The sequence below is a fragment of the Panthera onca genome, chromosome E3 (genome assembly GCF_046562875.1).
Source record: "Panthera onca isolate mPanOnc1 chromosome E3, mPanOnc1 haplotype 2, whole genome shotgun sequence".
Taxonomy (NCBI): domain Eukaryota; kingdom Metazoa; phylum Chordata; class Mammalia; order Carnivora; family Felidae; genus Panthera; species Panthera onca.
The window spans coordinates 4,269,764-4,295,416 of NC_138354.1; the positions used below are offsets into that span (position 1 = coordinate 4,269,764).

General features: G+C 59.0%; 1 protein-coding gene across 1 annotated transcript; it reads right to left on the bottom strand.

The window, feature by feature from the left end:
• Positions 1 to 5,615: 5,615 nt before the first annotated feature.
• Positions 5,616 to 9,143, bottom strand: ACTB (actin beta). Its single transcript, XM_060649588.3, has 6 exons — positions 9,009 to 9,143; positions 8,157 to 8,285; positions 7,724 to 7,963; positions 6,841 to 7,279; positions 6,570 to 6,751; positions 5,616 to 6,449 (listed from the first exon to the last, which is right to left on the bottom strand). Exons 2-6 carry the CDS (start codon positions 8,277 to 8,279, stop codon positions 6,306 to 6,308), a joined length of 1,128 nt encoding a protein of 375 aa, XP_060505571.1. The 5' UTR covers positions 8,280 to 8,285; positions 9,009 to 9,143; the 3' UTR covers positions 5,616 to 6,305.
• Positions 9,144 to 25,653: the final 16,510 nt, after the last annotated feature.

The window sequence follows — 25,653 nt, forward strand, 5'->3', positions numbered from 1 at the left end:
CAACTTCAGGCATAACAAGAGTGTTAATGGAGATCCCATTGTTTACTATTGGAGTCTTGACAATGGAGCCCAACTATGACCTAGACAGGTATCTGGAGTTTCCCAGAGGCCCAAGGTTTCTCCTCCCGTCCTCCTGACTCCCGGACCCATTCCTTCTTTTCCCCTGTAATCTGTAATCAGGTGTGTTTTTTATTGTCATGCAAATGTTTATTTTCTGTCCCCTGTCTAGAGGCCGCTCGCTTTTAGGCAAACAGGCTTGAGCAACGGAATGTAGAAAGGGCCCACAGCAACTACCTGGCTGAATACAGACAGGCCCATCAGGTGACCCACCTCAAAATATCCAGAGGCCCTAAACTGACCAATGGGCTACTTACAACCAGGCACAGTTACCAAAAAAGGGAAAATTCCATGCGTCCCCATACCTCCTCACCTTCCCTCTCTAAAAACAGCCCCCACCCGCTCCCTCATTGCAGCCGGCCTCCCCTCTGCTGTCCTGCCTGCCGCTCCTTTGCGGAGCCTTCAATAAACTTCTATCTCCTTTGTTCTGCCTCAGGTGAATTCTTTCACCACCTGCCTTCATCTCAGCTTTAGCTGAAGCCCGATTGTGTCCCACATTTGGGGGCTCCCATCCAACTGGGAGAGACACCACATTTAGACACCACAGCCCACTAGAACGGGGCTTGGCAACGACAGGCCCTCGATAAACCACCATCAGCTAGGCACCTGATTAGCGGAGATGATGCATGTAAGTGTCCGGCACAAGGAGTAATTCAAACACTGTAACTATTGCTATTATGGGTCCTGATGAGGACGGAGTCCCACGTTTCCCGGGTGCCCCAATTCTGAGGAGCATTTGGTTGGAAATCACAGAGCGTGGGCTCCAGGTAACCAAAGTGGGGAGTCAGTTCCAACACCTCGCTGCTCTCACCCCTCGTTTCCAGGTCTGGGCGACACTTCCTCGCAGTGCTCTCAGTGGCTCCTGCACTGAGAGCCAGCCCCCCCCACCCCCCTCCCCACCCCCGCCACTGCAGTGTCTGGCTGGCCATGGGTTCACCAAAAACCCCAAGTAGAGGCTGGAAATGATGTAGGCGAAGGTGGTGATCTCTGTTACCTCCCACCCACTCCTGATGTGAGGCCTGAAGGAAAGCTGTTTCCTAATAGAAATGACAATGGCCACGATTCCCACGCCACTGGTGATTACACTTTCCACGTGAGATCCGATTGGAACTGTCACGGAACCCTGGTGGGTAGACCCTATTATTACCCCAGCTTGCAGAAGAGGACACAGGTGCACGTGAATAGCAAAGCTGGGATTGGAGCCCACGTCGTCTCTACTCCGGAGCTCAGAGGCTTGGAGAGGCAGAGGGAGCCCTCCAATTCCGCCTCCTTAACTGTATTGCAGGGAGCAGAGAACCTCCAGGCACCGGGAGGCTGCAGCGAGGGGCGGATGGAGCCTGCTGAAGGTGGTCGAGGCAGGGAGAGGCCTTGGATGAAACCCACTGGAAGAGCCTGGACACCTGCCCCGGGGGGGCTCTTCCTGTGCCGAAGTCCTCACCCTGAGGGTCTCATCCCACCAGAAAAGTTTGTGAAGGAGCCATACCTTCCTTAAGCACCTCTCGCTACAGCCAGAATAACCTCTTTCTCTTAAGATTTTTTTTTTTTAGAAGGTGTGGGAGGGGCATAGAGAGAGGGAGAGAGAGACTCTAGCAGGCTACTCACTGACAGCACGGAGCCCGACCTGGGGCTCGAGCCCACGACACCGGGATCATGACCTGAGCCAAAATCAAGAGACGAACACTCAAGGGGCACCTGGCTGGCTCAGTCAGTAGAGCACACAACTCTTAATCTCCGGGTCGTGAGTTCAAGCCCCATGTTGGGTGTGGAGCCTACTTTAAAAAAAAGAAAGAAAGGAAGGAAAAGAGACACTCAACAGACTGAGCCACCCAGGCGCCCCTGCCCCAGCATTCTTAAATTTAAACGGCCGCTTATGGCTAGTGGCCCCCTTGGGACAAGCCCTTAAGCTCCTTGAGGACAGGGGCAATGGGCACTGTCCCCCAGCACTGAGCACTGCACGCTGCTCACATGTAAGTCATCTGATGAGTGATCGAGTGAATGAAGCATCAACCGCTTGGCAGCGGGTTCTGGGAGGTTCCAGCCGCCATGTCCCTGGGGTGACTCCAGGCCACGGCATGTATTCAAACCCTCGGAGAGCTGCGTTACCCTCCGAGCCCCAGTTTCCCCACAAGGAAAATGACAGCCTCCAACAGTGTGACCATGAGGTTTCCCTGTGTCCTCACCACCAGGATGAAGGGGAGGGGCTGAACCCCTGTACTTAACACAACCCCCCTCCTACCCGAGTGGCCTAGTGGGGCGCAGGTCTATTCAGGCAGGGCTGTCGTGCAGCAGAGAGACATTCCAGGGAGATGGGTTTCAGCTGATTAGAAAAGTGAGCCTCCTCGGTGTCAGGGCCGCGACTCAGGTGGAGCCAGGCACCTGACAAAGCAGGGAACTTCCTGCTTTGTCCCAGGGCAGAGGCAAAGCTGCAGAGGGGGCTGGGGATCACAGTCGACATTCCAAACTTCTAGAAAGCCAGAGACCCGTCGTGTTGGCGTGAGCCTCGAGGTGTCCGGCCGGCCGATCTGCCAGGCTTCAGAGGCATCAGGGTCAAACTCCAGCTTCCTCACGTAAGGTCGGTGTCCCTGGGCCAGCCAGCCGCTGTCCTCTTGGCCTCAGATTCGTAACGGACGCACAGAGGAAGACAGGAAGCAACGAAGAGCGCCTTCTCAGACAGGCATGTGGATGGTGATGTGACTTTCAAAGCCACTTAGATAAGACATATGGCCCCACCACCTTCCCATTCTGCCTTGGGGGTGTGACTCCATTTACTTGGACTTTGTTTCTGGTCAATCCATGCCTCTGTCTGTGACACACAAGCCCACACCTCCATCTGCCCAGCTGACTCTGCCTCAGGCATGTCAGAGGGCCCTCTCCCCCGGGAAGTCTCCTGCTCCAGAGGGACAGCTCCCCACTACCCCGTCAGACAGCTCTCTGATCCTTTATTTCCTTTTTTCGATTTATTTTTATTTTGAGAAAGCAACAGACAGAGAGCACCAGCAGGGGAGGGACTGAGAGAGAGGGAGACAGAGAATCCCAAGCAGGCTCCTTGTTAACAGTGCGGAGCCCAAGACTGGGTTCAAACCGACCAACTGGGAGACCATGACCTGGGCTGAAACCAAGAGTCAGACGCTCAACCAGCTAAGCCATCCAGGTGCTCTTTTTATGAATTTTATTTTATTTTATATATTAGGGAGAGAATGCGTAAGTAGAGTATGGGGGGCGGAAAGAGAGAGAGAGAGAGAGAGAGAGAGAGAGAGAATCTTAAGCAGGCTTCTTGCCCAGCATGGAGCCGGACAAGGGGCTAAATCCCATGACGCTGGACCACGACCTGAGCCGAAATCAAGAGTCAGACACTTAACCGACTGAATCACTCGGGGGCCCCAGATCTTTTATTTTTCTTTTTGTTCAAAAGAGACAGAGGCACCTGGGTCGCTCAGTCAGGTTAAGCATCCGACTCTTGACTCTTGATTTCGGCTCGGGGCACGGTCTCACGGTTCATGGGTTCAAGCCCAGTGTCCGGCCCCACACTGATAGTAAGGAGCTTGCTTCCGATTCTCTGTCTCTGTCTCTTCCTTCCCCCCCGCTTGCTATCTCTCTCTCTCTCTCTCTCTCAAAAATAAACTTTTTTTAAAAAGAGAGACAAAATGATACGTGCTTTTTCCTCCTTTTTAAATCTGTATTTCTTAGTTTCTTTTTTCCAGTTTTACTGAGGTACAATTTGCAGGGTTTTGATGTGTGTGAGCACCCGTGACACCATCTGCCAGTCGATATGAACAAAAGCGTGTGCCCCTGCGGTCCTGCCTCCTTCCTCACATGGAGCCTCTGCTTTTTCTCCTCCTTGTCACAACCAGTAATCGTACCTTATTTGTTGGTCTAATATCAGGTTTCCCCCTTACACCGGGTGCCTCATGCGGGCAGGAAGCACATCTGGTTTGTTCTCCACTGGTCCCCAGCCCCTGGCGCCCTGCCTGGCACAAACAGTGGCTGGACAGAGGAAGGAAGGAGGAAGGCAAGAAAGAAAGGCAGGCTAGCATACAGTGGGCACTTAATAGATGCTTATGGCATGAAATAAGTGGTCCAAGGTGGAAACTTGCAGGGCAGGGCCCAGGGCTCATCATCACCACTGAATAGGACCAGAAGAGCTGGAACTGACCTGGGGGGCGGGCAGTGGAAGGGGGACTTCATGCATGTCAAAGCCTGCTGCCCGGGCCCCTAAGACAGAAACATCCTGGGCACTTTGCTGTCCCACCTCCCGCAGGCAAGCTGCATACAGGTCAGAGGTAGCCCAGGAGCCCGGAGGGAACAAGACTGCTTCTGGAGCCCACGCCGCCCTGTGGCATGTTATGTACAGAACTAGGAAACCTTGCAGAGGTGAGCTGGGGGATCAGTCACAAGCTCCTGCTGGGTGTTGGAAGCCATCAGGTCTTAGAAGAGTCTCCTTCCCACTAACCAAGAGTCACCTTGCACGTAGAGTGGAATTACCTCCAAACCCGCCCCAGTTCCGTGGGACTCTGGGCACGTCCTGCCCACCGGAAGGTCTCTGCTCCTCCTAAGATGGGAGGCAGTGGGCCACCACATCCCCAAGGGCCATGGCACCGGCGCCCCACAAGGGTGGGGCCTTGTGCTGGAGGGAGCCGGGATTCCCGCAAGGGCAGGGCCCCCTCAAGGCCTCAAATCTGGATGGACTTGGGGGCACTCAGTCTCTGGAGATACAAAAGCCAAGCAGCATCCTGCATGAAGGTCCCCACCCACTCTCCCTCCCAGTGGCAGCTTGGAGCTGAGGGAAGCCAGGCTGGCCCTTGGCTTTCACTTGGGAGCACTCCATTACCAAGCTGACCTCCAGTGCCAGGCAGACCCTGCCCCTGCAGGGTCTCGGGAGAACTAGGTCAAGCCTGAGCTTGAAGAAAACTGGGCCCGGAGCGCTCAGGAAGGCACGAGGCAGAATCCAGAGCTCTCCCCCAGAGGAACTGGGGCATTCTCGGCCAAGCTGACATGCCCTCCCCCAACCACGGAGCTGCCCTGCAGAATCCTACAAAATACCTTTGGCTGTGTCCGAAATACCGGTCCAGGTAAGCTAGCAGTACAGGTGGAACCCCAAACCCCACCCTCAGTGTCCCAGGCCCCTCAGGAAGGCCAAGGATGAAGACAAAGGCATGTGCTGCCTAGGAGCCCACTCTTCCAAAGGACACCAAGTTCAGGGGGCCCTCTCCAAAGAGCCCTCCACTGAATGGAGGCTACATGGACCACTGTCCTCCCCTTCCACAGTCCAAGACCCCGCTCTTTCCTGAAGCATCTGGACCTCAGAACTCTGAGAAATAGGGGTACGTGGTGGATAGCTAGAGGGCCAGGCCAGGATCTAACTCCCTCCTACCCATATCCCACCCCCAGGACTATTCGATGTCAGGGTTAGATGCATCTCGAACCCCCTTCCCTTCGTGGTAGGGAAGGCTTGGTCCCCGCTGCCCCACCCTTCTCCCCAATACCCAAGAAGCCACATCTTCTCTCTTTAAGGTGTGCACTTTATTGATCTGGTCTCAAGTCAGTGTACAGGGAAGCCCTGACTGCCTGTGCCTCAACCCCACTCCCAGGGAGACCAAAAGCCTTCATACATCTGAAATTGGGGCGGGGGGGGGGGGGGACAAAAAAGGGGAACCACGATGGCAGACCATTCAAAATAAAACAAAAAGAACAAGTATTAAGGCGAAGATTAAAAAAAATTTGGACTACATAATTTACACCAAAGCAATGTTATCACCCTCGCCTGTGTGGACTTGGGCGAGGACTGGCCCTTCTCCTCAGGGAGAAATGGGGTGGCTTTTGGGAAGGCAAGGGACTTCCTGTAACAATGCATCTCACGGTATTTGGAATGACTATTAAAAAAAAAAAGAACAATGTACAGTCAAGGTCCTCGGCCACACCGTAGAACTGTGGGGGTGCTCGCTCCAACCAGCTGCTGTCACCTTCGCCGTTCCAGTTTTTAAATCCTGAGTCAAGCGCCAAAAACAAAACAAAAAAAAAAACGAAAAAAAAAAACCAAAAAACAAAATCCAAAAACAAAAAAAATTTAAAAAAAAAAACCAAAAAAAACAAAACCGAAAAACAAATAAAGCCATGCCAATCTCATCTGTTTTCTGCGCAAGTTAGGTTTTGTCAAGAAAGGGTGTAACGCAACTAAAGTAACAGTCCGCCTAGAAGCATTTGCGGTGGACGATGGAGGGGCCGGACTCGTCATACTCCTGCTTGCTGATCCACATCTGCTGGAAGGTGGACAGCGAGGCCAGGATGGAGCCACCGATCCACACGGAGTACTTGCGCTCAGGGGGTGCGATGATCTGGAGAGAGAAGGGGGCGGTCAGCAGCCCCGCAGGTGGAGGGGGCGCAGCTGGGAGAGCCCGCCCCCGGCCCACCCCACGCCAAGCGCCCAGGCCAGCTCAGGCTGGGCCAGCACCCACCTTGATCTTCATCGTGCTGGGCGCCAGGGCGGTGATCTCCTTCTGCATCCGGTCAGCGATGCCGGGGTACATGGTGGTCCCCCCAGACAGCACCGTGTTGGCGTAGAGGTCCTTGCGGATGTCGACGTCGCACTTCATGATGGAGTTGAAGGTAGTTTCGTGGATGCCACAGGATTCCATGCCTGAGAGGAAACCGAAGCCAGACTTAGCTTCCGGGGTGGCCACGAGGGGGACCCCTCTGAGGGAGGGCCAGGAAGGCCGGCTCACTTACCCAGGAAGGAAGGCTGGAAGAGCGCCTCGGGGCAGCGGAACCGCTCGTTGCCGATGGTGATCACCTGCCCGTCGGGCAGCTCGTAGCTCTTCTCCAGGGAGGAAGAGGACGCGGCGGTGGCCATCTCCTGCTCGAAGTCCAAGGCCACGTAGCAGAGCTTCTCCTTGATGTCACGCACAATTTCCCGCTCGGCGGTGGTGGTGAAGCTGTAGCCGCGCTCCGTGAGGATCTTCATGAGGTAGTCCGTCAGGTCCCGGCCAGCCAGGTCCAGACGCAGGATGGCGTGGGGCAGGGCGTACCCCTCATAGATGGGCACAGTGTGGGTGACCCCGTCCCCGGAGTCCATCACGATGCCGGTGGTGCGGCCAGAGGCGTACAGGGACAGCACGGCCTGGATGGCCACGTACATGGCCGGGGTGTTGAAGGTCTCGAACATGATCTGTAAGGAGAGGAGCCCCTGTCACGCTCGGCAAACCACCAGAGGCAGCCAGGCCAGACTGGGGACATGCAGAAAAGTGCAAAAACACAGCTAAATGTGCTGGGGATCCCGGGATGGGGATTCACTTCAGACCTACTGTGCACCTACTGAAATGCACACTCCAAGGCCGCTTGACAACCAGCCTCATTGGCTTTGTCTCGCGAGCCAGTGTTAGTACCTACACCCACAGCGTTTTATAGCCTCAAACACCTAATCAGAAAAGCAAACACCAGAAAAAGATTCCATCTGGGAAAAAGCAAATAGAACCTGCAGAGTTCCAAAGGAGACTCAGGTCAGAGAAGAAAGTCCTAGGAGAACGGCAGAAGAAAGAACAAGTGAGAAAGGGCACAGAAGAGCAAGGAAGGACGGGGGTGGCCGCCCGCGAGAGGCCAGCGGGCCACTGACCTGGGTCATCTTCTCACGGTTGGCCTTGGGGTTCAGGGGGGCCTCGGTCAGCAGCACTGGGTGCTCCTCGGGGGCCACACGCAGCTCGTTGTAGAAAGTGTGATGCCAGATCTTCTCCATGTCGTCCCAGTTGGTGACAATACCGTGCTCGATGGGGTACTTCAGGGTCAGGATGCCCCTCTTGCTCTGGGCCTCATCGCCCACGTAGGAGTCCTTCTGGCCCATACCCACCATCACGCCCTACGGAGCGAGAGGAGAGGTCAGCGCGAGCCTGGGGCCATCGACCTCCCCCCAACCCCCCCCCCCCCGCCCCGAGAACCAAGCACAGGGCAGGGCCTCCCCTGCGAAGGGGCCCTCGTGCGTGGTAGCGCCTGTTCCCGGGAGTGGAGGCCCCACCCCCTCCCCAAGTCAAAAGCCCAGGTTGGAGCCCTACCTGGTGCCGGGGGCGCCCCACGATGGAAGGGAAGACGGCCCGTGGGGCATCGTCGCCCGCGAAGCCGGCCTTGCACATGCCGGAGCCGTTGTCGACCACGAGCGCAGCAATATCATCATCCATGGCGAACTGCGGGAAGAGCCTCGCCTGAGTCGGGGGTCGGGTGGGGCCGCCCCCGCCCTGCCCACTTCCGGCGCGCCGCGGCCTCGAGCCGCCAGGGGGCGCCGGCGCGCGCCCACAACGGGGACAAAGGCAGCTCGGCCGGCAGCGTTATTACCATAAAAGGCAAACGCTGGTTGGAGGCGGCCCCGCGGCGCGCGGCAGGAAGCCAGGCCCCCGCCCCCTCCCCACACCCGGGGCAAGCTCCGCCTCCGCCCCGTTTAAAAAACGCCGGCCGGCCTGGCGCGCGGCGGCCACGCCCGCGGGAGCCGGCGGCGCGGGGAGGAAGTGCGCGCAGGCGCTCTAGCGCCGCGGCGACCCCACCCCTTCCGGCCGGCCGCGCCGCCCTCACCCTGGCCGCGGCTCCGGGCCCCGAGCGCGCACGCGCACGCGCAGCCATGTCCCCAGCCCCCACCCTGCCGGCGGACCCGCCGCGCCCACCCACCCACCGTGCCGCCAGAGCAAGCAAACCGCCCGCTGCCGCACAAAGACCCGCGGCCGCCCTGGCCTGGGCCGCAAGCACCCCGGGGGCGCGCGACGTGAGCGCAGCCCCGGCCCGATCGAGGGGCGCGAGAGCCCCACTGCCCGCGCCCGGCGGCGCTCCCGGAGCGAGGCCGGTGGCCGAGGGGCTCTTCCACCCCGAGAAGGAAGAGGCGCGGGGCCGCCGTGCTCCCGGCCGGCCCGGGGCCTTACCTGAGAGCGGTGTAAACCGGCGGCGGCGACGGAGGAGCGGCGAGGGCGAGAGGCCTGTGCTCGCGGAGTGGACGCGGTCTCGGCTGTGGCTGTGCGTCGCGTCGCCGGGTTTTATAGGGCGGCGCCGCGGCAGCTCGAGCCATAAAAGGCAACTTTCGGAACGGCGTGCGCTGATTGGCCCCGCGCCGCTCACTCACCGGCCTCGCCGCACAGTGCAGCATTTTTTTACCCCCACTCCCCTCCTTTTGCAAAAAAAAAAAAAAAAAAAAAAAGAGGGAGAGAGAGAGAACGAGCCGGGCTGGGAGAGAGCGAGAGCGAGATTGAGGAAGAGGAGGAGAGAGAGAGTTTTGGCGTTGGCCGCACTTGGGTGCTGGGCCCATGGGCCGCCGCCCCTCTGGGCAGTGCCTGGTCCGCCCCGCGTGTCCCCCACCCCGGGACCCTCGGGTGTGGATGTCACATGAGCAGTGAGCGCCCCGGTGGGCAAGGGTCAGCACGGATGCGAGGGTCCCTGGTTGGTGTGGGTGCATGCTTAAAGAGCAGTTGCAGGGGAAGAATTGGTCAACATTAACTCAGCTGCCTAGAAAGCCTGGATTGGGGTGAGGGAGTGGGGGCTCTGGCTGGGGGTGCTCAGCTTGCTGAGTTAGGGACATTACCACTCAGACCTGGGCTGAGGAGTAGGTATGGCGTGGGGGAGTCAGCGGGCTTGTGGCCACTCACTCGACCGGGCCTCAGAAACAGGACAGGCAGCAGGAGCCAGGGGCTGGAAGTTCCCCGTGAAGAGGGCTCCAAGCCTCCCCTGCCGCAGGCCTGGACGGAGGTGGGCTCTGTAGAGCAGAGACACTGTTCCCATGGAGCCAGGCTGCTTCTAAGAGCTGCCTGGTCACACCCAGCCAAGGCCAGGCCAGAGCCGTTAGCCTGTGACCCAGGCAGCTGCTGGCGAAGGCAGGCAGGGGTGCCCGGCACGGCTCTGGGGCCTGGGGCCCACCATCCATCGTCTGTGTGTCATGTGTAGCCGCAGCTGAACTGCTGTCCTGGGCCATCTGGAGGCTGTTGAGCGCTGGGGAAGGACCCTTAATGCCCCCAAAGATGAGTTAGGTTGAGGGGGGGCGGGGTGGTAGGGACAGTAGGTGAGGACCAGCTGCCCTCAGACAAGACCCTCTTCGTGTCACCTTTTCCTGCCCCAGGTCCCTCCACCAAACATTGGGCAAGACCTGGGTGCCCAGAGTGTTCTGGATGGTTCCCTGCTCCGAGAGCAGCCAGTCTGGGCAGGCAGAGCCTGTACCCAGATGGTGGCCAACAATGATCAGCGTGTGGCAGACGGAGCCAGCGCCCACGGGACCCCAGAGTGGCATCTGGCTCAGCCTAGAGGACCGCGTACCTCCTTGGAGGTGGTGACAGGAAGCTGACTTTTCACACGGAAAACGGGAAGGGTGGTCCGGGCAAGGGGTGCTAGCCTGTAGCCACTGGTCTCTCTCTCTGGGCACCCTAGGGCGCACACAGTAGGTGGTCCTGAAGCCTGTGTTGAAACCAGTGAACCATTCGTCCATATATGGATGTGGAATCTGTGGCCAGAGAAGAGGTGGCCTGGTCCTGCCCACTATAGGTGGCTGGTGGCAGGGCACTTTGGAAGTCGTGGAGGCCCCAGCCAGGTGGGAAGGGTGACCAGTACCCAGCATGCAGCAGAACCATCAGGCTCAGAGCTGTGCCCCGGCATCCCCAGAGAACTGCCACGGGGACTGGCTCCCCTATCACCGCTCCGGGCTTGGGGGATGTTCCCAGCCAGTCCACTCCCTGCCTCCCGGGGACTGCCCTGTCCCCGGTCTCGTATCTCTCAGTCGTGGGCATCTGGCCAGCCAGTTGCCTTGGGGCCTGCCAGGCCTGCGTTTCAGGGGCTGGGGAGCAACCCTCTTTCTGCCTGTTGGTGAGGGCTGCTTGTGGCCATTCACCGAGCCCCGAGGGGTGCTGGGCAGGCTGGGACTGGGGCGACAGGGCAAGGGATGGGCAACTCTAGGGTGGTTTCCGGCAGCTACGTGGGGCAAAGAGCAGGCCTTCTCCATAAGCAGGGCCTGTGCTGTCACCTCACCTCCTCTCCACCAGGGGTGGGCCACGGGGCAGGAACACCAGCCCAACCTGACCTGGGACCGAAACGCTCCCACCCCGTGTCTGCAGCAGCCATTTCCTGGTGCTCTCCTACACGTCCTTCAAGGCCCATCGCAGAAGGCCCGTCTCCCCTCTATGGGGGAGCCCTTTAGCATCTGCAACCTACACTGTCCCTCCCACTTAAGACCACTGCACTCGGCCTCCTCCACGGACCGTGAGCCCTGGCACCCACCTCTTCCTGCCAGACCCTCCCCAGGGCCACTGCTGGAGTATTCTCAGCCTTCCCAAAGGACCCTGGGAAGAAGATGGAGGGTTGAGAGGGGGGCTGGGCCACAAGCCTAGGGGGAGGGGAGGAGAAAAAGAGGAAGTGAAGCGGGCAGGAGGAAGGGGGAGGAGACCTGCCGGAGAGGAAGTGAACAGGTTCTTCGCTTGGGAACTTTGTCCTTGCAGGGAGTTTTCAGAGCTGTCACTGACGGCTGCACAGTCCCCGAGCCTTAGCCTGGCTCAGCCAATGGGGACCTCACCTGCTTTCTGGTGTTTTTTTTTTTTTTCCCCCTCTTGTGGTTCCCCCACCTGGCAAGGCGTCCCAGCAGGGGACATTTTACAGCCCTCCTAAAGGACCACTCCCTGGCCCTCTCTAGAGAAATGGCCACGCTGCCAGGTGAGGACCCCAACTCCCACTTCTCAGAGGAAGAAAGCAACGTGTAGCTGAGGAGGGATGTGTGGCCTGTGGACTTTGGCTCTGGGAGAGTGGAGACACCGGGCCCAGAAGGTGATCAGTGACGGCGAACTGGTGGATGAGGGCATGGGACACTCTAGCAAACACACATCCTCTCTACAGATGAGGAAACTGAGGCAGGACTGCAGTCCAGCATGAAGGACACTAGGTGCAGGGCCCCTGGGGAGCCTCACGCTGCCCCTCCCTGGTAGATTGTCCTGTGGAGTGTCCCCAGGGACTGGGTCCAAAGGCTGTTCCAAGGTCTGAATTCTTGCATTCTACCTCCTCCTGGGTGCTTATCTCCTAGGGCCCAAAGAGGACAGCCACCAGCCTTTGGTCACATAACAATTGGTCCTGAGGCCCCTGTCCGGCTGCCCCTTTCCCCTGCCCTCCTCCCCTGCTCCTAGGGTAGTCTCAAAAGGAGATTGTGGACCTTGGGATTCCTGAGGGACTGGGCTTGGGTTTCCTGTGCCTCCTGCCCGACTTTTCCTTTGCCTCAGGGCCAGCTCTTTGGGATGCCCCCTCCAGGAAGCCTGCCATGATTGCCTCCTTCCTCTACCCTATCAACCGTAGCTTTCCTGCTCAGGGGAAAGAAACAACCCAGCCAGGGATCACACAGCTAGGGCACAGCCAGGAGCCAAACCTCCTGCATCACGGGGCTCTTGCCTCCAGTGCACCAGCACCAACCGGCCAGGCCCTCTTCCAGAGTGGAACAGCACCAGGGCACTGTTTTGAGCAACACCCTGAATCAAGCAGGTGTGATCCCTGAGACAGACCTCAAATGAGAGAGCGAAAGAGAACACGCTCCCTCTGCCACCTACGAGGGAAAGCAGTGGGTCTTCTCAGGGAGGGGGGAGCTTCTTAAAGGGCAGTCAAGGAGCACCCCCTCGCCGCCGCCTCCCCTCCCCCCCAGGTGAGCAGCCAGCTGATGGGGCTCCCATCAGGAGACAGGAGGGCTGGGCTGGGCCCTGTGTATTCTCCTGGGCAGCAGCCAGGGCCTTGGTCCCCACCCAGGCCTGGCCTCTAGCCAGAGTCTCCTAGGGCCTCAGCCTGCTCAGGGCTATCCCTGCTCCCCGACAATCATCCCGCCCCCCCCCAAGGGGGATCCCCGCCCTGGAGCCGCTGGGAACTTCTGACACTTCTTGGGAGAGTTTTAAAAAATCCTTAAAAATCACCGCCTTTCTTCCTGTGCCCCAGGGCGCACGACACCGACAAAGGCCAGGCCCTCCTGGGAAGTTCCCAGCCTTGCTCACTTGACTTAATTTGCAGAAACAGAAGGCGAGGTTCCCTGGACTCCCCCACTACACGCACCAGCCAAGGCCCTTCTTCTTGCCCCCGACCTGACCCGCTGCTGGGAAGGCTTGCTGTCCGCGTCCCACAGATGAGAAACCCAGGCGACCCACACAGACCCTGAGTGTTGACAGGGAGCTGGCCCGTGGGAGCCACAGACCCTTCCAGGCGAACTGGGGAGTGTGGGGAGACTGGGGCGTTCCCACGTCCCCCGCAGTTGTCCTGGGAGGGTCTTGAGGCCCACGTGCCTGGAGAGGGAGCTGATCTGCCCAAAGCCACCTAGAGACCAAGGCAGGCAGCCTTCGGATACCCTGGGGGGTGGGCAACACACCCAGTGGGAGTCACAGGGACAGGAGGTGCCACACAGACCTTGCACTTTGGGCCTCTGACCCTGGGCTGTGATAAAAGGCAAGGGGCATCTGACACCCAGGGCGTCCGGAGCAGTGTGCTGGGGTCTGCGGTCCCGACCCCGGGGCCCCAGCACCCAGGGGTGTGGTCAGTGTTGGGGCTCAACCCCTTCCTGGCCGGGTAGACTTCTCCCTGCTACTCTCCTATGGGGCCCTGGGGGTGCTAGAATGGCTGAGGAGCTGGGGGAGGGGAGGGAGGGAAGGAGGGAAGGCCGACCCTCCTGGAGGGCCCAAGGAAGTGAAAGGGGAACGGAGAAGGGGGAAGGAGGTGCTGGAAAGTGTGGGTGGGCAGGGCCGCTGACTCAGAGGCCAGGCACACTCACCTCAGAGCCAGGCCTGGCCTCCCTGGTCCATGAGAGTCCCTGAAGGCCTGCCCTGACCAGAGCGGCACCACACAGAAACCTCGCCTCTCCCCTGCCGGCTGAGCTGGAATCTCCCCATTTCTCAGACTAGCAAACTGAGGCCAGCGACCACAAGACTTGGCTCTGCAGTTAAGAGCACACTGCTGCCGGACCGCCACACCGCCGGTGGGCAGTGGTAAAGCCAGCCAGGCTCTAAGGCTGTGCTCAGCCACCCTGCCTGGCCGTGGGGTACAACACGGGGCTCCACGTGGGGCACTCCCCAGCTGTCGCCGCTTCTCCAGCCTCGGGGCCTGGGGCCCATCCAAGTGGAAACCTGATCAGTCATGGCCACGTAGCTGCGTAACTAGGCCCTGCCCAGCCAGAAATCTCGGCTGCTGCTGGGCTCGCCAGCAACCTGAGCCGGCTCTGTGTCTGGGCTTCCTGATGTCTCCCAGTGCCTGGCCCCGTGCCAGCTGCTGGGGACCCAGGGGGCCCCCTGGCCTGCACTGTCCACTGGGGATGCAGTCCTGACACGATGAGATTGGTCCTGTGCTAGCCCAGAGAAGAGGCATAGGTCTCGGGCTTGGGTTGTGATGGCTCAGGTAGAGAAGGGGTTTCCCCTGTAGAGTGGCCTCTGTTGGGGGCCAGGAACAGCGGCCAGGGCTCCCAGTCCCCTCGTTTCCCGGATCACTAGGGTATCATTTGGGCTATCTCATTAAGTCAACGCGACTGCTGAGACCCCTGGCGTTGGGGATGACAGTGGAGGGAGTGACACACAGATGTGTTCACAGCGGTGACCCAGAATGTGCAGTGATGGTGCCTTCTTACCATAGCCGGAGTGAAAAGAGCCCAGAGCAGGTGGGGAACCCCAGGAAGGAGTGCAGCCTCCTCCCTGCTCCATGAGGCCCCGCAGAATGGCCGGCTCAGCACAATGTCTTCTGGGGACCCCAGTCTTTCCTTCTTGGAAACACTTTCAGGCTTTGCGCTAAGTAAGATCGTGTTCTGTCGCTCACCCATCGGATGCCCTTGGAAAGTGACTCAGCATCTCTGGGCCCAGGGTCCGCAAGACCACATGTGGATGGCATTGTCTGGGTGGGCCTTTCAGCAGCTTGTCGTGGACATCCTTGAAGCCGGCCACCACCCAGCTCCTTAACAAAAGAGAAACCAAGGCCCAAAGATGGACAGAGGCTGGCCCAGCGTCACACAGTGTATGTGGCAAGTCAGAGCCCAGGCCTGGAAGGCTGGAGGTCTGCATTTTGTGTGCTGCTGGGAGGGCTAAGCAGGTCTGTTGTGAAGGCTACAGGACCCTGCTCCCCTTGGCTAAGAGGGATGACAGCTCTGGGGCACCTGGGTGGCTCAGTCAGTTGGGCATCCAACGCTTGATTTGGATTCAGGTCGTGATCTAACGGTTCGTGAGTTCGAACCCCGTGTCGGGCTCTGTGCTGACAGCTCAGAGCCTGGAGCCTGCTTTGGATTCTGTGTGTGTGTGTGTGTGTGTGTGTGTGTCTCTCTCTCTCTGCCCCTCCCTTGCTTGTACTCTCTCCGTTCTCTGTCTCTCTCTCTCAAAAATAAATATTAAAAAATCAAAAAGAAATAAATAAAAAGAAACAAAAAAGAAACAGTGACAAGTGTCCAGTGCTCCTATCGACGTGGCTAAGTCAATTGTGTGTCGGTGGCCTTGGGCAAGTTGCTCTCATCACATGCATAGTCGCAGAGCTGCAGGGAGGGAACAGAAACGCTGGGCCTGCCCAGAGTGAGTACAGGGTGGCCACACCATGGTGACCTTGGGCCGGGCATATTGTGTCTCTGTGGCATGAAGGCCGTACCACCTCTTCTTCCCAGGCTTGAGGGCTCCAGGCAGGGGAGGGGCCGCCAGCCCTCCCTTGGTTCTCTCCCTGCTGGGCCAGCTCCAGGGAGGTGAGGGAGGGAATTGCTGGGAAAGACCCTTCACCCTGCCCCCTGCCCTGCATGTGTGTGTGTGTGTGTGTCCCTATGTGAGCCCACAAGACAAATCCAGGTCTCTCCCTGGTCCCTAGGCTTGTCACACACAGAGCAGGACCCTGGAGGGCTGGGTGGTGGGGAGGAGGAAGCTGGGGACTACCACCTTCTCCTTGATGTCCTTTTGGATTGTTTTTCCACCAGAGAATACTGGCATGGCCTTCGGGCAAGGAGGGGAGAGGGAAGGGGGTGGGGGAGTGAGCAAAAGACCGTAAAGAACTTGAAACAAGAAGCCAGCCAAATCTCCAAATCACCGGCAAAGATACAAAAACATGCTCAGGGCGCCTGGGTGGTTCCGTGTGTTAAGCATTTGACTTTGGCTCAAGTCAAGATATCAGGGTTCAGAGCCCCCCGCTGGGCTCTGTGCTAACAGCTCAGAGCCTGGAGCCTGCTTTACATTGTGTGTCTCCCCTTCTCTCTCTGCCCCTCCCCTGCTCATGCTCTGTCTCTCCCTCTCAAAAATAAATAAGTGTTAAAAAATTGGAAAAAAAAAAAAAAGATGCTTAACATCATGGGTCGACGGGAAATGCAAATTAAAACCACACGGAGACACAGCCTCCTACCCCCAACGGGGGACATGAGAAGGACTGGCAATCCAGGGGTTCCTGGGGACGAGCCGCCCTCCGTCCGCGCTGGGATTTCCACAACCGCTTTGGGAAACTTTGAGAATGTGCTTAAAATATCACCCAGCGATTCCTCTCCTAGGTATTTATCCACGAAAAACGAGGTCACGTGTCCAGCAAAAGACACCTGCGGACACGTCCCTACAGACTCACATGTGATGTGTATGCACATAACGTACATTTGTCAAAGTCCCAAATGTACATCGGCAATGGCACAGGAAAACAAGGTGTGGTGCGCTTCCGCACTGGCGTAAACTCCCGTCCTGCTCAACACCGGGAACCTCCAGAACGTCCCGATGAACAAAAGAAGCCAGACCCAAGCAAGAGTGGATTCCGTGTGATTTGGTGTTCACAGAGTTTAAGCACAGGGGTGTGAATCTGTGCTGAAGTCAGGAGGCTGGCTTGCCCTCTGGGGAACTAGTGACTGAAAAGGGCCCGAGGGACCTTCTGGGAGTCGCAAATGTCTCTAGATCTGGGTGTCTGGGTGCCGGGCCGGGTATTCGGTTTGTGGCAATTCATGCAGGTGTCCACTAAGAATGTGTGCACTTTCCTAAGATGGCTCACCCCTGCCAGCTTCATCTCACACTCTGGGCACTCAGAGCACTAAACTTCTGCTTGCCTCAGGGCCTTTGCACGTGATGTTCTGTCTGTAATGGACCCTTCTCCTCCTGCACCCTCTTTTTGCCTCTTTAAATTCTGCTTATCCTTTTTTTTTTTTTTTTAAGTTTATTTATTTTGAGAGAGACACAGCATGAGTGGGAGAGGGGCAGAGAAAGGGAGACAGGGAGAATCCCAAGCAGGCTCTGCACTGTCAGTGAAGAGCCCGACATAGGGCTTGAACTCACAACCCGTGAGATTATGACCTGAGCCAAAGTTAAGAGTTGGATGCTTAACCCATTGAGCCACCCAGGTGCCCCTGCTTATCCTTTAAGGCTCAGTGTAAAGATCACCTCTTCTAGGAAGTCCTCCCTGATCTCTAGACAAGGGCAGGGCTCCTGCACCTCCTACATTTCTTTGTCACGCTCATCACCACTGATGATTCAGTGCATCTGTGTGATGACAGGTTTACTTTCTCCTTCCAGGCTCCAAAGGCAGGGACCAGGTCTGTTTTGGTCACTGCAGGATTCTCAGTTCACGGTGCGTGGTTAGTGAAGTTTTCAGTTTCCGTCTGCAGATGGAAGGAAGGAAGGAAAGAAGGAAGGAAGGGAGGAAGGGAGGGACCCAGTTGTCTCCAGAAGGGACAGAGGACTGGATGTGTTGTCTCTTGAGGGTGTGAGCATCCTGTCCCAGGAGGGTGTGGGCACAGCCCTGGCAGGCGTGATGTCCCAGGACTGCCAAAGCTGATGAGGAATAGGCTTAGGGAGGAGGGGCTGGGCCACCTTAGGGCTCACACCTTCCAGAGGATGTCGGGCTGGAGGGGGGGTGTCACAGGAAGTCCTCAGGTCTCCGGGCTGTAGCTGACTCACCCAGCCTCTGACAACAGTCAAAAGTCAGACTCCAGCCTTGTTCTCCAGGGATCCCCAGGGGGGACCACCGTCTGACATCCTGAATGTGTGAGGGGCTGACCTGGAGATGAGTCTGGCAAGGCTGTCTGGCAGAGAGGTCTTTGTGGCTGGGCCCTGACGTCTGAGTAGGAGACAATCTGGGGAGGTCTTGATACAAGCGTACGTTGGGGGGACCGGAAGCCTCCCATGTGGCCGGCACTTTGGAAACTGAGTCTGTAGAAACCTCAGTGGGGAGATCCCTTCTGGCCGACACCCAGTAGAGCACAGGGAGGCTCCCAACTGAGAAAGAGCCCAGTTGAAGCGGGTTCAGTGCATGAGGTGGGGGGAACCCACGTAGCACCGCCTTCCTCTCTATGCCCTGTTCCTCCCAGGACACGACTTGGGGGAAAGGAGGTCAGAGCGGGCTGTCAGTTCTCACCCCTCGGGAGAAACGTACTGGGCCTTGAATTCAGGTTCCGTTGTACAGATGGGGAAACTGAGGTGGCCATGGACGGAACCTAAGCTCACATACCTGGGTTAAGCTTGGATTCGGGAGCCCACAAGGGCAAGAGACAGGCTCTCCTGGGGGTTGGGTGACCCACACACACAAATAACTGCCACGCTGTAGGGCCCAGCCCTGGCGGGGCGGGGGCGGGGGGGTGCCCCGGGAGACCCGCCAAAGAACTTGTTGGAAACTGGGAACCAGAACCTGAACCAGGCCTCCCAGGTGACAGCTGCAGGGCCTCTATGCTTCCTCTCCCTCGAGCTGGCCTCATCAGCCCCAGCCCTGGCAAGGAGAAGGAAAGCAAGCGGCAGGGGCCACACAGCCAGAACGTGTAGCATTGGAACTCAGCCAGGAGGTGGGAAAACGCTTCCTAAGCCGGAGATCACTGACACCCGCAACGTGCAACGACCGGGGCAGGCATGCTTCAGAGCAGGAGCCTAAACTTGGGCGCCGGGACTTTGTCCTGCAAGCATGATGGGCGGCTACAGAGGGTGTAGGAGCAGGAGAGGGGCAGGGCCAAACCTGATGCTTCAGCAGAAAGTTCTACGTAGTTTGTACTAGAAATACCAGAGTTATCTGGTATTCACTCCCCTGGATGAAGTGAGGTGATGAGCCCCTAGTTGGGACGACTGTGCCTTCACAATCATGCTCTTCCTGAGATGCTCTTCCTGAGCCCCTGGCGGCCGGCCCTGTCCTCCTCACTCCCCATCAGATGCTCCTGGAGGCAGAGGCCTAGATGGTTCCCCAAACCCAGGTGAGGCTCAGAGGGTTGAGGAGACATGCCCAAGGTCACACTCAGTTAGGGAAAGTTGGTGAGATGGGCATGTCTTCCTTCTCCATGACCCTGAGCAAGTCACTTTACCTGGAAGGGTCTCAATCTCACTGTCAGAATAGGGGTGAGGGGTGCCTGGTGGGGCTCAGTCAGTTGAGCGTCTGACTTCACCTCAGGTCCGTGGGTTCGAGCCCCGTGTCAGGCTCTGTGCTGACAGCTCAGAGCCTGGAGCCTGCTTCCGATTCTGTGTCTCCCTCTCTCTCTGCCCCTCCCCCACTCGTGCTCTGCCTCTCTCTCCCTCTCAAAAATATACAAACATTAAAAAAATGAAAATGGGGGGGCTGCCAGAGGATGGAACCAGAGGGGGTGTTGAGGGGGGTCGCTGGCTGGCTCAGTCATCAGTAGAGCATGTGACTCTTGATCTCAGGGTTGTGAGGTCAAGCCTCATGTTGGGTGTAGAGATTACTTACAAAATCGAAGAAAAGAAAGAAAGAAAGAGAAGAAAGAAAAAGAGAAAGAAAGAAAAAGAAGGAAAGAATGAAAGAAGGAAAAAAATAAAAAGAAAGAAGGAAGGAAGGAAAGAAAGAAAGGAAAGAAAGAAAGAAAGAAAGAAAGAAAGAAAGAAAGAAAGAAAGAAAAGACAGGCGGAGGGAGGGGGAGAGAGAGAGAGGAGGAAGGGAGGGAGGGAGGGAGGGAGGGAGGGAGGAAGAAAGAAACTACATGGAGGTGCTGGGCTGGAAAAGGTTCACTCTTGTTCCCAGGGAAGCACTGGGGGGGGGGGGGGCAGTCGCCTGTCTCTAAGGCACCTGCCAGCTTTGGGGAGGGAGCAGGCAGGGTGTAGGGAGGAGAAGGGTGTCCATGGACCAGCTGAAGAACTGAGCTTCTTGGCCTTGACTCTCGCCCACTCCCAGGGGCCCCCTGAGCAGAGGGCAAAGAGCAAAGGGCAGGGGCTAGAGTCTGGCCTCTCCCTGTCCTCCTGGGGCCACTTGTAGACATTATCTAGGCTTAATCATGACAGCTGCCTTTCCCTGAGGGTGCCCTGGGTGTGGTGCCAGCCTTCCAGCTCAGCATCTGTAAGCACCCCCTCACCTGCTCCCCCCCCCCCCCATGAAACGTCACCCTGGGCCCCAGGGGGCAGGTATCAGTCATAGAAAACTAAGGCCTAGAGAAGTTTAGCACCACCCACACTTAGGTCTGGCAGACCCCCAGAGGAGGCGGTGACTGTACAGGTGTCCCAGCTTTGCAAGGAGCCCGACCACAGTCCCCGGGCCCTGCTGCAGCGCTGTTATCTGACCCTCAGCTCCTGAGGCCCCGGAAACTCTCTTCGAGGCCCGGGAATTTCTGGGGGACTCAGGAGAATCACAGCCCGTCACAGGCCACTCACCACTCACAGGACCCCCTAGGGTATATACCTGGGACGGCATCCAGGCCCAGGGTCCTGTTCAGGGTTCACGTGACCCAGGGCTGAAAAGCAGAACCTTTGCACCAACCTGGGCCTACGGGGCTGTCTCTGGGCCTCGGTGTGCTCATCCGTACTATGGAGGCGGGTGGCCTCAGACCAGCGTCCGGGGCCCCCAGGCGGACCCCGGACCACCCGGACGGGATGGGGCACAACACCGGGTTCTCAGAATCCCACAGCGCATCGGCGACGCGGTCCCGCCCAGCGGCCAGGACAGCAGGAGGCGGAAGCGAGGGTAGAGGAAGGTTCTCTCCGCTGGGAATCTGGGTCCAGACAGCGGGTGTCCAGACAGAGGCCCACCCGCTCCCAGGTTGGGAGGGGGGGTAGGCGTCTCGGTCTGGGCAAATCAGCGGGTGGAGGGCGCGTCCGAACACCCCAGGGAGGCAGCTGCCTGGGGACCTCCCGAGGCCGGCGCGGTCCAACCCGTTCCCCAAGCCTTCCAGCCCGGGGCGGGGCGGCCGGCTCGGCCTCGGGGGTCCAGGCCCCGCCTCCGCCCAGGGCCCGGGCGCTGAGGGGTGGGGTGGGGTGCCATTATCTGGCGCGGCCAGGCCCGCAAGGCTCAGGCTCACGTGGCCGCGGCTCCTGGCCTCCCAGGTCTCAGGGCCGCGGCGCGGGCGGGCAGATAAGCCGGGCGCTCCCAGAGCCTGGCCGGCGCGGGCCGGGCCGGGCCGAGCTCCCCGCGGGCCCCCCCCCCCCCCCCCCCACCGGCCGGCCCGGCCCACTTGGCCCAACTTCTTCTCCATAAAAGGCGAGGTTTGGGAGCGCCCGGGGAGGGGGCGTTGGGCTCACACGTGGGGCCCGGAGCTTTGCCGGGGCCGCCCCCCCGCGTCCTCCGGCCCTCCCCCCTCGCCCCTCCCCCGGAGCCGCCTCGCCCCTGCCCCTGGCGTCCCGCGGACCACCATCCCGACCTCGCTCTCCTCCTCCGACCCGGCCCTGAGCGCCCCGCACTCTGTCCCCACTTGGCCTTGCAACAGCTCGAGGCCCCCCACAGCCGGGCGGGTCCGCGGAGGGCGGGGTCGGGCATCTAGGAGCGTCGGGAAGACCAGCGGGACCGGGGGTCACCCTGTAACTCGGCTCCGTGCGGATGCAGACGAATCGTACTGGCGGCGGACTGTAACGTGCATTTTAATACCTCTAGAGCTTGGGGTGCCTCTTCCCGATTTTACGTGTCGCCCAGCTCGCCTGTGGCCTTGGGCGCACGTTACGTCTGCGCGCAGCCTCAGTTTCCCCGTCTGTTAACCCGGGGAGAGGCTTCTCCTGCTGGGTTTGCGCGACTGTAAACCGCAGCGCCCCGCCGGGCCCGGCGCGGGGCTGGAGCAGAAGCGGGCAGGGGGCGGAGCCGTTTCCCGCCCGCACGCCCCCCTCGCTCCTCCGGGGGAGGCCCCGCACGGCTGCGTTGAGGGAGAGGGGAAGTGGGCGCCGAGAGACAAACAGTGGGTGCTCAATAAATGCAGCGCTGCCCCACCCCCACCCCGCCCCTCAGGGTGAGTCATCCCTGTCCTGGCCCTTTGCCGAGGGTGGGGGGCGGGTAGGGCCATCGGGTGCCATCTGGCTCCACCCCGCCGGGCTAGGCGACCTCGCCAGGGCTCCGCTCCTCTCCGGGCCTCAGTTTCCCCCTGCTAAAGTTCAGGGCAGGGCTGGCGCAGGCCGGCTGGGGGCCGCGGGCACCCCCGCGCGGCCCCGGCCACGTCCGCTGCCCACGAGGCCGCCATAAAAGGCAAGCGGCCGCAGGTCGAGCAGCCAAACTTAGTCATCCGGCCCGCGGGCCGCCCGGCGCGCCGCGCGCAGCTTCCTCCCCGAACTTCCCGTTTTCCGAGGGGCCCGGGGAGGGGGCCGAGGTGCGGCCTGGTCTTTCGAAATGCCTGGGCTCCGAATGGCTGGGGGCTTGGCCCGGGGGCGTCCCAGGCTGGCGCTTTCATCCCGGAGCTGCGGGTCAGCGCGGCGCCTCCAGAAGACGCCTGCGAGGGAGGCCCAGGCTGCTGCCCGGATAAATCTCAGCCAGCTGCCCCGGGGGTGGGGAGAACAGTGCGGTGCGGCCCTGAGCCCGTCGGTGCATCGCCAGAGCGTCTGGGCCGAAACCACCCAGCGAGCGTCGCGGGAGCAGGGCTGGGTCAAGGGATACGGGGTGCAATTCAGTGCAACGTAAGGGACAGCTCGAGCTGCAGTCGCTGGTCCGTGCATGGACCTCGGCGGCCCCCTCGTGCTGTCTGGGTCTCGGGTTCCATTTACAGGCAATCAGGACAGTGGCTGTCCAGAGGTGGGGGGGGGGGGCAGGGGCAGGAGGCTTGCTGGAATGGAATTGTACCCTGGACTAATTAGGGTGGTGGCCTTACGGCTGTGCACACAGGATTGGGCTGTCCTATCAAGGTCGCTGACCTCCACTGTAGGTAAATTATACCTCAATTCAGAACTGTAAAAAAAAAAAAAAAAGAAAGAAAGAAATGCACACGCAGGGCACGCCCATACATTGGTTAGGGATGTCTACAAAGGTACAGGGAAGGAGTCGTTGCTGCCGCCTCGGGGTGGGTGGGAAGGAGAATCGTGGAACGCTGGGTGTCTTCTGATTCTGATATCCTGTATTTCTTTCAGAAAACAGAGCTGAAGAAAATACGGTGAAGTAATGCCTGGGTCCAGGAGTACATTATGTTCCTCTCTGTCCTTTCCTGTGTATTTGAAATATTTCACACTTTTCACGAAGAAAGGGCGAAAGCACCGTGGCTGGGAATCGGGACACACGGTGGTCAACCTCTTTGACCCTCGGTTTCTTCTTCTGTACAAGGGGGCAATCAATAATCCCTTTGGGGGAAAGCGTATTGGGTGTTAGCTGCAAAGAGCGAGCCCTAGGCATGCAGTAGGTGCTCAGCAAAGGGGTCTGTTTGGGGCTCCCCTTTTCCTAAGCCCACCTTCCCCCCAGCAGGCAGGACTTGCTATAGGGTGAAGGGCCAGGGTGGGAAGGTCTTCACCTCACAGCTCCATTAGGCCAGTGGCCTGGCCTGGCCTGGCTGGGAAGGTTTGTGTTTCTGACAAATGGGGCCAGCCAGCCCCATGCCCTGCCTGTCGCATCCTGTCCTGACTGTCCTGTCCCCGGGGCCAGGGTCACTCTAGGTGAGGCTCAGGGCCAGTATACTAGCAGGACACAGGCCAGCAGGTCACCTGGCCTCGGATTCCAGGTGGCCGGATCCTCAGGAAGCCACTGGGGGTGGTGAGGGCCCAACAGGGATGGTGGGTGCCAGCCAGTCAGCACTGTTAGGGACACAGAGCCCAGAGAGCCCCAGAGGTCTGTGGGCAACCACGGCCAGCAGGAAGGAAGGGAGGAGAGTGCAAGGTTAAGAAAGTACATCCAGGAAGGGAGAGGGAAGAGAAAAGAGAAAGCAAAAGCCTGCATTTCCTCTCACTACTTTTGACCATCTGTACATGGGCACTGCACCCGGCTCTCTGGTGAAAGTCTCCCATGACCCTGAGGGGGAACGGAGACCCCCCCCCCCCCCCCCCCCGCCAAAGCCAGCACGGTTAAATGACGAGGCCAAGGTGACCCAGCTAAGAAAGGCAGGGTCTGGGGGAGTGTGAGCAAGAGAGATTGACGGACGTGTGGCCAGGGGACAACAGGGCCCTTGCTAGGAGGTGTGCTGCAGCTCTAGGGAAGGGGAGGCCGAGGGAGTGGGGAAGGAGGGGTAGGGGACTGAGAGCAGTAAATGACAGCTGGCTGGGGCTGGTCTGAAGGCCGGACTGGCTGCAAGAGACGCCTCTCGGGTGCCCTCTAGTGGGGACATTCTCCTCCCTGGCGAGGCGGATCTGTGTGTCCGCATTCCATGCTTCAGGGAGTGACCGCCTTCTCCCCGTGTTACCCAGCCCATCATAGACACCCCCATCCAGAGCACCTCTTTTCTCAACGCTCCCTCACCTCCTCAGGCTCTGCCTCACTCCAGGCCTTGCTGGACAAGAAGAGGCCGTGGGAAAGCATCAGATGGCAAGAGGACCCAGCCATCATTCGCCCACCAAAAAGTCTGGCTGCAGCCTCCCAGCAGCCCTCCCAGGGGAGACATCTCTCTCTCCTCCTTTTTTAGACAAAGGGAAGAAAAACCCTGAGGTCTAGAGGGTGCACAGGCACCCCCTTTCTCATGCACATGGTCTCATGCACTGAGTCTGGACATCTGGGAGCTGTGGCCCCCCTTCCCCTACCTGTGGGCAGAAGAAGCCCCTCCTCTGGTATCTGGGGCCTCTAACCTTCCTGGCAGACTCTGTAACACCCTCGGCTGAAGGGGCCCTCTCGAAGGCTCCACATCCCCAACCCCCTCTGCAGCCTTCTGCCTTAGAATGAGGGTCAGGGGGTGCCTGGGTGGCTCAGTCGGTTGAGCGTCCGACTTCAGCTCGGGTCATGATCTCATGGTCTGTGAGTTCGAGCCCCGCATCAGGCTCTGTGCTGACAGCTCAGAGCCTGGAGCCTGCTTCCGATTCTGTGTCTCCCTCTCTCTCTGCCTCTCCCCTGCTCATGCTCTGTCTCTCTCTGTCTCAAAAATAAAGACATTTAAAAAAAAAAAAAGAATGAGGGTCAGATTCCAACATGTCCCAGGTGCTTAGAAGTCAAGGTTGACCCTGGAGAAAATATACTCCAAATGAATGACAAATGCTGCTAATTTCCAATAGGAACCTAGGGACTCGGAGTGGAGATGTTAGGCCCTCACAGTGGACTGTGACACTGCATTGGGCCAGATTTATGGGTTTGAGCGGCGCCCCAGAGAGTCGGAATGTAAGGTGGAAAGGCCCCCGACAGTTTGCTAGGTCTGTAGACTGAAGTTTCAACCAACCCATCAGTGGCCTGCATTCAGTGAGGCAGACTTTCGAGAACTTTCCCAGTGGGGTGGAAGTGGAAAGTCCAAAGAGAGTCACTTATCATGTGCTACCCACACGCTTTTAGAAATACGTAGGTAGGGGCACCTGGGTGGCTCAG

Bases quoted from the DNA above. Each gene is read 5' to 3' on its own strand.
- ACTB (XM_060649588.3), bottom strand. From the start codon at position 8,279: ATGGATGATGATATTGCTGCGCTCGTGGTCGACAACGGCTCCGGCATG. The intron at 7,280-7,723 runs GTCAGTGGCCCG...CTCTCCTTACAG, and splicing joins ACCGTGAGAAGATGACCCAG to ATCATGTTCGAGACCTTCAA. The intron at 6,752-6,840 runs GTAAGTGAGCCG...GTTTCCTCTCAG, and splicing joins CTTCCAGCCTTCCTTCCTGG to GCATGGAATCCTGTGGCATC.